Raw genomic sequence first — 11,707 nt, forward strand, 5'->3', positions numbered from 1 at the left:
CATAAATTGTTGTGTTGTGTTATTATAAATGGGGATTGCCTACGTCATTAATAAGACGGCACGTGAGAATGTTGTTCTATATAAACCACGTGAGGCTACGTCATCCAAAATCTAATCCAGAAAATCTACCGTGGCCAAAACTCGCCAATCTTGCGGCTCTCATCCTTTTTCGCAGTTTTACATTTTATTTTTTTTAACCTTTATTTTCTGTTAATATAATTTTTTGCACCAATCATATCTCCTATATATATATATAGTATATACAGACGGATATTAAATTAAATTCTCCAGATGAGTAACTTTTGTAAAAGATACTATAAATATCAATTATTAGAGTTAGATATTAATATATAACTCTATTTTAAAAAAAAAAAAGTATATTACCAAATCCAAAAATTGAAAAGCCTTTAAATTCGTGATCTATGTTTTCTATATAAGCAATGAAAATAAACTCCTTCAGTTTCCTTGAGGTTTTGGATAAATATGAATTATTTACACAAACTTCCAAAAACTTATTACTAGCAAACAAAATTGCTTTTTTTTTTTTTTTTTTTTTTTTTTTTTGGCGTTTAAAACGACAGTAAGAGAGTTCTTTCTTCTCCTGCAATCACAATCATCTCTCTCTCTGGTATAGAGCAGCAGCACTCACCACTACTCATATCTCTCTCTCTATCTTCTCTAGTCGCGGAGTCTCCGAAGCTTCTTCTCTGGTAAATTTTCTCACTACAACTCCTTAATCGCTTATCTTTAGTCCACATCTGAAGTTTCGCATGTTTTGTTAGTCAGTCGCGATCGAGAGTGCTGTTTTCTCAATGCAATCGATTTCCCAATTTCGTGATGTTGTTAGATTAAATGCGATATTTTCTCATTTTTTTGACTAATTTTTTTTTTTTTTTTTTCTTCTCTCTCTCTCTGTTTGTCATCATCTCTCTCGCAATTACGTTTCGTTTATAAAACAAAAAGTCAAGAGAGGAAAAATGCAGACGTCTACGTATGCGGTTGTTAAAGGAAACGCTGCGTTTGCGTTTCAGAGACGGACCAGCTTCTCTTCTTCTTCTTCTTCTTCTTCTAACCTCCTCGTCAACAGATCGGCGTCTTCTACCACCGGAATTCGCTTCCTCGGTAACGGTAAGACCATTCCCACCGGACCTCTCTGCTCTTCTCCTTTGAAAGCCATGGGAGCGAAGCTCGCACGTGCTGAAAACGGGATCCAAAGCGTTATGAGTTTATCTTCGGTCAAACCTCGATCTGTCAGAGCTCAAGCTTCCTCCTCCTCTGGTTCCTCTTCTATGCTCTTTGTATCTGTGTTTATAGAATAGATACATTATGTGATTGCTTACTACTATATAATTTGAAGACTTTAATAATGTATTGTATTTGGAACAATCATCTTATTTATAGGTGGAGATGCAGAAGAAGCTGTACCTCTGAGATCTGAAGGGAAAAGCTCTGGTGGTTCTGTTTTGCCCTTTGTTGGTGTTGCTTGTCTTGGTGCTATCTTGTTTGGTTATCACCTTGGGTATTTATGACTTTAAACTACTACACTTGAATCATTTTGTGTCTATAACTAGGTGTGATCATGGATGTTGATAGATATAGTTCCATTGGACTGAATCAGGGTAGTTAATGGTGCTCTTGAATACCTTGCTAAGGATCTTGGGATCGCCGATAACACTGTTTTGCAAGGCAAGTATATATGATCAGACTTCTCGTTCTACTCTTGTGCGTATAAAATTATTAAAAGAGTAATCAACTGAAATGTGGATTGCCAGCATTTTGATTCGTGTTGTGATTAGTAGCCAAGTTAATAATTTGTATTCTCTTTTATTTGCTTCTGAGCAGGATGGATTGTTAGTGCGCTGCTTGCTGGTGCAACAGTAGGTTCATTCACTGGAGGTTCATTAGCTGACAAATTTGGACGAACAAGAACGTTTCAGTTGGATGCTATCCCTCTTGCCATTGGAGCTTTCTTATGGTATTTTCTTCAACCACCTATTACCTATTGGTTGGTGGGAAGTTAAGTGATGTTTTTTTAACGCATTTTTGGTTACTCTCTTTTGATTTCATTAGTGCAACAGCTCAGAGTGTGCAGACTATGATTGTGGGACGTCTGCTCGCAGGAATTGGAATCGGAATTTCATCAGCCATTGTACCACTTTACATTTCTGAGGTTGTTTTACCACTGTTTGCACCCTTAACTTAAGATATTAGGTATGTTTTTTATATGTTATGTTGCTGAAGCGTGTGATGATGGGTGTCAGATATCACCAACTGAAATCCGCGGAGCTCTTGGATCTGTGAACCAGTTGTTCATATGTATAGGAATACTTGCAGCCTTGATAGCTGGATTACCCCTTGCAGCAAACCCTCTTTGGTATGTGAACTCCTTTATTCATCGAGCAATATTTTCTTTACATGGTTCAGTATTGTTTTTATATAAGTTTCAATCTCTTGGTTTTCTAGGTGGAGGACGATGTTTGGTGTTGCAGTTATCCCTTCCGTTCTACTAGCCATAGGAATGACTTTTTCTCCAGAAAGCCCAAGGTGGCTCGTTCAGGTACTCTCCAGGAACATAACTCATACTTAGCTGAGATCATTTTTTTGACAAGTCGAGGAAATCAATTTCGCAGCAAGGAAAAATCTCTCAAGCTGAAAAGGCGATCAAAACTCTCTACGGTAAAGAAAGAGTGGTTGAACTAGTGCGTGACTTATCAACCTCTGGCCAAGGTGGTTCTGAGCCAGAAGCTGGATGGTTTGATCTATTCAGCAGCCGCTACTTTAAAGGTATTATTGCAAGACTGGGTGAATATACATTGTTTTGCAGATAATAAAAGCTGGCAGCAGGTTATGCCAAGATTTTCCTTTCAAAATCAAACCTCATTTCGCAATGGTTTTTATTTTACATAGCTCCTTGTCTGTTCTTGTTGTAGTTGTAAGCGTAGGTGCAGCTCTCTTCTTGTTTCAACAGCTAGCTGGGATAAATGCAGTTGTGTACTACTCTACATCGGTGTTCCGTAGCGCTGGAATCCAATCTGATGTTGCAGCCAGTGCTCTCGTTGGAGCATCAAATGTCTTTGGTTTGTGTTCTCTCCTGTGTTCCCGTTCAATTCCATCATAACCAAACAAATAACCCGGGAAAATGTGGTTGCAGGCACTGCTGTTGCCTCATCCTTAATGGACAAAATGGGAAGGAAAAGTCTTCTACTCACAAGCTTTGGTGGAATGGTATAAGTTTTATCATCATTCTTAGCCATATTTTTAAAAAATCTCAAACCGCACTACCATAAAAAGGCTAACTTAGATTTGTAATTTTTTGTATTGAAAAGGCTTTGTCGATGCTGTTGCTCTCCTTGTCCTTCACATGGAAGGCTCTTGCTGCATATTCTGGAACCCTTGCCGTTGTTGGAACTGTTCTGTAAGTCAATCTCTTCTTTCTAGTCTCAGTGTATAGGACTTGACTGACTCTTATCTTATGCTCGCTTGTTTAACCAGATATGTGCTGTCATTCTCACTTGGTGCTGGCCCTGTACCGGCTCTTCTTCTTCCAGAGATATTCGCATCCCGAATCAGAGCAAAAGCTGTTGCTCTTTCTCTCGGCATGCACTGGGTATGTATATATATCTATATAATTTATATGGTTCAAAAATAGAGTTTCTTCTCTCTGTTTCTAACGTTTGTTTTTGTTTCTCTTTCTCTATAACAGATATCAAACTTTGTGATTGGACTCTACTTCTTAAGCGTAGTGACTAGATTTGGAATCAGCAGTGTCTACTTGGGTTTTGCCGGAGTATGCTTCCTTGCCGTCCTCTACATTGCAGGAAACGTCGTTGAGACTAAAGGACGATCACTCGAGGAAATAGAGCTTGCCCTTACCTCTGGAGTTTGAATTTAAACAAAAAGAAAAAACCAGTTTGTTTCATCATTTAGCTTGTGAGTCGTTCGTTCTTTAATCTACCACTCTTCTCAATCTTGAGTAAATTGTACAATGAACTAAGTTATCAATAACGAGAGAAATCGATTCATCGAACTACATGTTGGCTTTCCTTTCCCACCTTTCCCTAGTATCAAGCCTGTTTCAATACAAAACCGCAATTACATGCATTAGCACCTGCACCGTGTTTCTCAAAAACCTTGAAAAGATTCTAAAATCAGCAAAAAAAAAGAACTCACCCCCAAAACAGCTTTTGTGGCTTCTTTGGTACTGTAACTACTGTCTTATCATGATTCTGCTCTTCTACGGTAGAAGAGGAAGTTGATTCTTTCAATTGTTTAGAGCTTATTTTGCCATCTTCGATTGCTTTACTCTGACATTTCTGGCTCGCTGCATTTCAGTACATAGACTTTTTTAGTCTTACTGTATATGAACTGCGGATTCACAGAGAGATGTGTGTGGGCTTTTATTTCCATACGTCTCTTGTGTAGCTCCTAATAATCTCAAAACAACATAACCAAATACGGCTTAAGTGATGATATCAGATCAAGAGAGTTAGCGATGTTAAGAAGGGCTTAAAGATACAGGGTTGGCCTGGCTCGTTTAAATATCTTGGATCCGTAACCCTGTATTTTTGTTATTAATATTTCGAGCTCGTCTAGGGCCGAGTTGTGCAAAAGTTCGAGCTGGCCCTGTTTTATTCTTCTTCAATCTTCTATTTGAAAACGACGACGTTTTAGTCTAGGTTTTTTTTTAGGCAATTTTTTTTTCTTCCTCCCAACTCCCAAGCACCATTGACGGACCTCTCAAAATCAATTCACTCACACGATCTTCGTAGAAATCAATTTGCTCTAATTGAGATGATGGAGGAACTAGGGATTGAAAGATGAACGAATCCAAAGAAGAGATTGGGGAACGAATAAGGAATTTTCCTGAGATCTAAGGGCTTATTAGATTCAACTTCAAGAAGTCCAAAACAGAGAAGATAATTGCATAGCAGAGACACAGTCCAAGGCTCTGGCTTCGATTCCACGACCACTACAAAGTTTATCACTCAACTCATCAATAATTAAATAACACGTTTAGGAAGAAAAAATAAAATAATAATTGCAGGGTCAGGACTGGACCGAGTTTAGGCTCGTTAGTGTTAGTTTTGTAAGGCCCAAATTCAAAATTGGTTTTTGGAGGGCCGAGCTTGTACACGGCCGGGCCGGGCTGGGTTTATAAACCCTTTTTAACATCCCTAAAGAGAGTTATATACGTAATCATGTTTACAATCTCATGATTACTACCAAAACATAACAGAAAAAAAAAAAATTAAAGTCTGAGTCGAAGAATCTGAAAATTTGACCTGTAATTTCGAAATTTGCTTCGGGGTGACGTTGGAACGATTGAAGTTAGGTTGGAGAGATTGCGTTGACGCCAATAAAGCTTCTTTTCGATTCTCCTCTGCTTCTCTTTCGATCTCTTCGCTTGTCCTCGTCGTTGCCATGGCTTCTCCGTCGTCGGCGTTCATCGCTGGAGAGAAACGGAACTTTGCGAATCATATGAAACGACGCCGGATCCTTCTTTTTCCCTTTTTCCCTTTTTCCCTTTTTCACGTTTTCTTTGATAGTTTAGGGGAAATACTGAAATAACCCCCAAAAAATATGCATGTTTAATTAAACTACCTGAATGTTTTGAATTAATACATATCGACCTAACATTTTCTTCAGTTATCAATTATACCCAAAACTAGCTTTACGTTAAAACTTTAGGAGATTTTTGTATTTCTTTCGTTATTAATTGATTTTTCTTTTTTTGGTAAGGGGACTTTCGTTATTAATATATATATATATATATATATATATATATTTTGAACAAAGACGTTATTAATTGATTAGTCTTCAATTTATTGTATCATAGATGGTGCCGAAAATAAATGGTCTATGTCTAACTATTAAATTTATTTAGGCCTTGAGTAGAAGTAAAAAAACTATCAAGCTAGGTCTTTAATTACTTTTGTGCCTTGACAAAGCAAAGTAATTAGCCCTTAAGATTTTTTTTTCTGAAGCTACTAATCAAGTATGCCAATCACGACCACTAAGGCTTAAGTAACCTCTATATTACCGATTTTTGTAATCAAAAATTCATATTTGACTTTTTTTTTTTTTTTTTTTTTTTTGACGGTCAAACTCCATATATTAAGTTATCGGAGATGACTTTCTTCGAAAGAAAGCCAATTAGGTACCGACGAGCTTACATGGGAAAAACAGAAACCTCGTGCTCTTGCACATTTCGCAAGTTTATCGGCACGGATATTATCCTCTCGGGAAATATATCTAATACTAAAATTAGCAAATCTATCTCTGAAATGAATAAAATCCTTCAATTCTGATGAAAAGGTCGGCCAATCCTCGATATTAGACGTCATCCTTAGGAGGTCTGAACAATTCGTAGCAAAAAGGACTTTATCCAAGTCCAACGCTAATAAGCACTCCATAGCCCAAATAAGGGTATCTAACTCTGCATGTAATGGGGATAAGCTTCTGCGCGATCCTTTTAGCCCCATGTATAGGATTCTATCACCGATAGACGCAATCCAGCCATGCCCACTCCTATCCACCTCTGTATGCCAAGATCCATCTATAAAGCATACAAGGGATTCTTGAGGAATTGGGATCGAAGGTATGCATGCTTCTTCTACCGCTGGTGCTAAGTCTCTGTTATTTGCTCTTCTCCAAACTTCTTCTTCTTGGATAGCTTTCTCCAGTGTATCTTGCGGAGATTCAGAGATATTTTCAAACACTTTCTTATTTCTTGCCTTCCAAATGTACCACATCATCCACGGGAACATTCTCAAGTTTTGATCAGTTGCACCAGAGTCTCTGCCACACCCATATAGAAAATCGAGGTTGCTATATAGGGAAGATGAAGGGAACACCATAGGATGGGAAGGGATTGTCGATAAAGCCCATACTTGACGTGCTGGGGGGCATTCAAATAGCATATGGTTTATAGTTTCCTCCTCCGCTCCACATCTAGGACAATCTTTATCTCTACCAATATGGCGATAATGCAGGCGTTGACATGTTGCCAAGCACCCAGTCACACATTGCCAAACGAAATGCTTAAGCTTCCGTGATGTTTTTAACTTCCATGCTTGCGCCTTAAGTGTCGTAACACTAGGTCCCTGAGAAGGGAGGTCGCAAGCAGGGCGAGAGATTGCTCTCGCGGCTTCGTATCCAGATTTAACGGTATAATTTCCAGACTTTGTCAGAGTCCAAGAATAGTCGTCCCTCGAGGCATTCAAGCTCGGTTTAATCCCCAAAATAAGGGTAATTTCTTTCGGGGGGAAGAGTTCCCGAAGACGTTCAATTTTCTACTTTTTTGTGTTGAAATCTATCAAGGTGTTAACACAAATCAAAGGATTTCTCTCACTAGTTAAACTTTGGGGTGGCCGTGCTGGCGTATCTGGGATCCATGGTTCAGTCCAGATGCACGTATTAAAACCCGAGCTTATGGTCTTACGAATTCCGTACGAAAGAACCTGCTTTGCTGCCAGCATGCTCCTCCAGCCATACGAAGGTCGATTTGATACTTGTATCTCTAATGGACTACAATATCAAAAGTATCTCCCTTTTAGAACTCGGCTAAGAAGGGAATCTGGATATCTCAGCAATCTCCATAGTTGCTTTGCCAAAAGGGCAAGATTAAATTATTCTAGTGTTCTAAAGCCTAGCCCACCTTCCGAAAGTTGAGTACATAATTGCTTCCATGATATCCAGTGTAGTCCTTTACTGTCTGCTTTATTGCTCCACCAGAAATTGGCTATCGCGCTAGTTAGTTTTGAGCATATAGCTTTTGGTATGAGAAAACACGACATTACATATGTCGGAATTGTTTGCGCCACTGATTTGATCAGGACTTCCTTTCCTCCCTTGGATAGAAATTTCGAAGTCCATAAGTTTACCTTCTTATGGAGTATATCCCTCACGAATGCAAAGACTTGAACCTTTGACCCATGAATCTTCTCACGGAGACCCAAATATATTTGACTATCTTATAGCAGCAAGAATAAAACAAGAGAGAGATGAGAGAGAGAGGAAAGTTCTGGCAAATGTGTCGTCGTTAAGTGCACCTAAAGTTAGGCATGAACTCTCTTCTTATTCCTTGGTTTGTGGGTCAGCACCGAACATTTTGCACGCTCTTCTCTACTAACTTTGTATTGCAACATTTTTAATACTCGATTCAACCAGGTATTAATGAAAAATTCCTTAACTTTGGAGTAATTAACAAAGTCTAGCTAAGACTTTTAGTTTTTAGTTTTGAGTTATTTAATTTGCTAATTGTTTTGGTTCGGTTTAAATTAGACTTTCAAAAGAAAAAAATAGACAAAATTGAACCCCAAACACAGATTAATAATTCAATATATCATGAAAGATTAGCTTACATCCACCTCTCACCAAAGTGTGCAATTTTGATCCGGTAAAATTATGATTTGGTCAGTGTCAGACTCAAATATACATATATTTTTAGGTTGATTTACTTAAATGTTATCTAAATTAGTTAATATTAGCAGAATCTACAAACAAAGATTTTATTACTAGAATATTTCGGGTATTTTCAAAATACTCAGCGTGCCCTTATTTTATGTTACCGGAAAAATCGTAATTACAAAAATATCATTGTCATGTCAGACGCCACGTCAAAAACGCTGTCGTGTAACAATAACTCAGCCATAACGCGTTACAAAGGTATATTGTGACTGAGTTATAGGAATATTCCGGCTGAATTATGGAAAAAAACATTTGAGTAAGAACGGACGGCTAAGTTAGAGCATAAGATACCTTTGTATAGTTAGAAAACCAATCAGCTACGTCTCTGTGTAGAGTTTTCGGCGAAAGAGTCTACATAAACTAGTGGAGCTAGAGGAAGTATGATTCGGCTAAGCAGTGACTCGAAAGTAGAATCTACATACGAAGTGTACGGTGGGGGATTTGAAGGCACTTGTTTTGATTATGGTAAGATCGTTGAAAAAGAAAACAAAGAAGAAGAAGAAGCTGTCGAAATAGCATCTGACGAAGAAGAAGACGATGAATTTTCAACCCGATTTGATGTTTTCGACGACTCCGATATATCAACCATTAAGGATTTATAAATCACTATAACTCAGCCGTCACATGAATTGACGAGACCTTTCGTTTTCCCGTAAATATTATAACTCAGCCGTAAAGTCATATATATCAGCCATTTACTTTCATATTGTTTCTTGTGATAACTCAGCCATAAAACACTATAACTCAGCCGCAACATGAATCGACGAGACTTTTCATTTTCCCGTAAATATTTTAAGTCAGCCGTCAAGTCATATATATCATTCATTTACTTTCAAATTGTTTCTTGTGATAACTCAGCCATAAATCACTATAACTCAGCCGTCACATGACCTTTCGTTTTCCCGTAAATATTATAACTCAGCCGTAAAGTCATATATATCATCTATTTACTTTCAGATTGTTTCTTGTGATAACTCAGCCATAACTCACTATAACTCAGCCGTCACATGACCTTTTGTTTTCCCGTAATGATTATAACTCAGCTGTAAAGCGATATTTTGGCGGGAAACCATCAGTTAACCTAATAATAGACGCGAGCTTTCGTTTTCCTATTGTTTTTCCTTTATATTCTCCTCATTCATATGTCTGACTCTCTTTCATCTCTTTCATCTCATTCTTCGTTTCTCTTTATCTACTCATAAATCACAGATCTGTCTATCTGTTACATCTTCTTATCAACATGGAAGTTGTTCCTCATATCGATGGACAATTTTTTAGAGATGTCGAAGCAATCATTTGCGCCACTGGTCTGGAGAATTTTCCGTTTCTAAACCCTGGTGTGGGTTCCTGGGTTGACAAAACCACTGTTACGTGGTTCAAGTTCCTTCACGTTCTCTCTATCGCAATTGGAGGAATAATTCAACACAACTGGCACCATATGTGGCCGACGTACCGCTTGATTCCCCTTTAAGAGACGGTGGTTTCTCCTCCTCGCGATAAGATCACTAAAACAAACCACCATATTGATATTATTCTATACTCTTATCGTTTCTTTCCTTTAATTGTAGCGTAAACACACATGGGATCCAAAGCACACTGTAACGGTCTGGACACAGTTTAATTTGGTGGCTAGAACGCTATTTCGATCCTAGATGCGTGCTCTCAAGAGGATATGGGCGAGTGGTGGCAATAAACCCGAGATGCTGACTAGCATAGTTTGGAATGATTTGGTCGATATGTTTGAAGAATTTGGCCCAGATGACGTCGGTTTCAAAAAGTGATTTTCATTGTATTTTCGTGTCGTTTTCTACATGAACTATGAACTATGAACTACGAACTATGATTTTGTGTTTTTTGTTTTTTTGATTTCGTTTATGTTGTACCTTCATATTAATATAAATCAGTCGTTATTTCGATATCTCAGCCATTACGGAATGATAACTCAACCATAAAGTTCGATAAGTCAACCACAATATTTGATAACTCAGCCATCACTTTATCTTAATTATTTACATAACTCAGCCGTGAATAACGATAACTCAGCCAACCCTCAAATTAGAATGTATAAAAATCACTCTAAGTCTATAAATATCCCTTTTTATTGGTTTTAATGATAGTAATATTCATATTTCCATTCTAAATTTAAATTTTGAGTTATAATAATTTTAATATTCAATTGTTGGAGAAATACTTTTAGAAAATATAATTCTAAATTCGAATAATAATTATTTAATTATTTGCGATAATATTTTGTGATAAAAAGCTTACTTTATGAATTTATTATGCGTGTGGATTTGAACAGGCACATAATTAGTGATTTTTCGCGCTTCCCTAACAACACTTTTTGTGACATCGAGAGGCGTTTTAATACTTATTAGGAATCTGACAGAACAAAAGACCCAGGAAAGAAAGAAGAATACATTTTCATATTATTGAGAAGACCTTAAACGATAACTCAGCCATAACTTTACTATAACTCAGCCAACCCTCAAATTAGAATGACTAAATAACCAACCAAACCGAACCGAACCGAAAACTATTTTTTCCATTATTTTCGGTTAATTACGGTTATATTCGGCTTGCTATCGGTTATATTAAGTTAATCGACCTAATTTGGATTATTTATGGTTATATATTCATCTAACCGACCCATAACCGAAAATAACCGAAAAGTAATTTCAAAAAATTTTAAATTTTCAAATGGTTATCATATTAGTATATCCAAATTACCACCTTAAACCAAACACAATATAACCAAAACCAAACTGTTATATTAAAACCCATAATGTTGGAAATATGAACCCTAAACCTCAAACCCTAACCCTAACCCTAACCCCTAAATGTCATGTTTTGAATATTTTACACATTTTGTTCAGACTGTGTAAAAATCAATTTTTATCTATAATTATTACTTTTTATTGCTTATAATGATTGTAATATTCATTTTTTCATTCTATATTTTAATTTTGAGTTATAATAATTCTAATTTACAAATATTTCATAAGTCAGCCGTTTATGTCGATAACTCAGCCATATCAGTCAATTGTTTGAGAAATACTTTTATTAAAAAAAAAATTTAAAATTCAAATTCAAATTTTGAATTCTTTTTAAATAAAAAATCGCTAAAATCTCATTTATTACGTGTGCGGTTCTTAACAATAAACATAATTATTGTTTGCGTCTCCCCAACAACATTTTTTGTATTTTCGAGAAAGTATATAATAAATTATTATATCTG

At 36.8% G+C, this 11,707-nt stretch overlaps 2 protein-coding genes across 2 annotated transcripts; one reads left to right on the forward strand and one right to left on the reverse strand.

The window, feature by feature from the left end:
- The first annotated feature begins 439 nt into the window (after positions 1-439).
- LOC104705903 (plastidic glucose transporter 4) lies at positions 440-4,027 on the forward strand. The gene is made up of 14 exons (XM_087463591.1): positions 440-710; positions 964-1,278; positions 1,402-1,519; positions 1,619-1,686; positions 1,843-1,975; positions 2,071-2,170; positions 2,262-2,374; positions 2,464-2,557; positions 2,631-2,784; positions 2,931-3,077; positions 3,152-3,225; positions 3,327-3,415; positions 3,493-3,607; positions 3,704-4,027. The coding sequence occupies exons 2-14, from the start codon at positions 978-980 to the stop codon at positions 3,884-3,886; spliced, it is 1,689 nt and encodes a 562-aa protein (XP_087319717.1). The 5' UTR covers positions 440-710; positions 964-977; the 3' UTR covers positions 3,887-4,027.
- On the reverse strand, positions 3,943-5,516 carry LOC104705902 (uncharacterized). Its single transcript, XM_087463592.1, has 4 exons — positions 5,283-5,516; positions 4,342-4,425; positions 4,171-4,304; positions 3,943-4,070 (listed from the first exon to the last, which is right to left on the reverse strand). The coding sequence occupies exons 1-4, from the start codon at positions 5,445-5,447 to the stop codon at positions 4,028-4,030; spliced, it is 426 nt and encodes a 141-aa protein (XP_087319718.1). The 5' UTR covers positions 5,448-5,516; the 3' UTR covers positions 3,943-4,027.
- Positions 5,517-11,707: the final 6,191 nt, after the last annotated feature.

This window comes from Camelina sativa, chromosome 8, assembly GCF_030686135.1.
Source record: "Camelina sativa cultivar CO46 ecotype springtype chromosome 8, ASM3068613v1".
NCBI classification, from domain to species: Eukaryota; Viridiplantae; Streptophyta; class Magnoliopsida; order Brassicales; family Brassicaceae; genus Camelina; species Camelina sativa.

Excerpts from the sequence above, each read along its gene's own strand:
- LOC104705903 (XM_087463591.1), top strand. The coding sequence starts at position 978 with ATGCAGACGTCTACGTATGCGGTTGTTAAAGGAAACGCTGCGTTTGCG. Across the intron at positions 3,226-3,326 it reads TCACAAGCTTTGGTGGAATG|GCTTTGTCGATGCTGTTGCT; the intron begins GTATAAGTTTTA and ends TGTATTGAAAAG. Across the intron at positions 3,608-3,703 it reads TTTCTCTCGGCATGCACTGG|ATATCAAACTTTGTGATTGG; the intron begins GTATGTATATAT and ends TCTCTATAACAG.
- LOC104705902 (XM_087463592.1), bottom strand. The coding sequence starts at position 5,447 with ATGAACGCCGACGACGGAGAAGCCATGGCAACGACGAGGACAAGCGAA. Across the intron at positions 4,426-5,282 it reads AGCAAATTTCGAAATTACAG|GAGCTACACAAGAGACGTAT; the intron begins GTCAAATTTTCA and ends TGAGATTATTAG. Across the intron at positions 4,071-4,170 it reads CCACAAAAGCTGTTTTGGGG|GCTTGATACTAGGGAAAGGT; the intron begins GTGAGTTCTTTT and ends GTATTGAAACAG.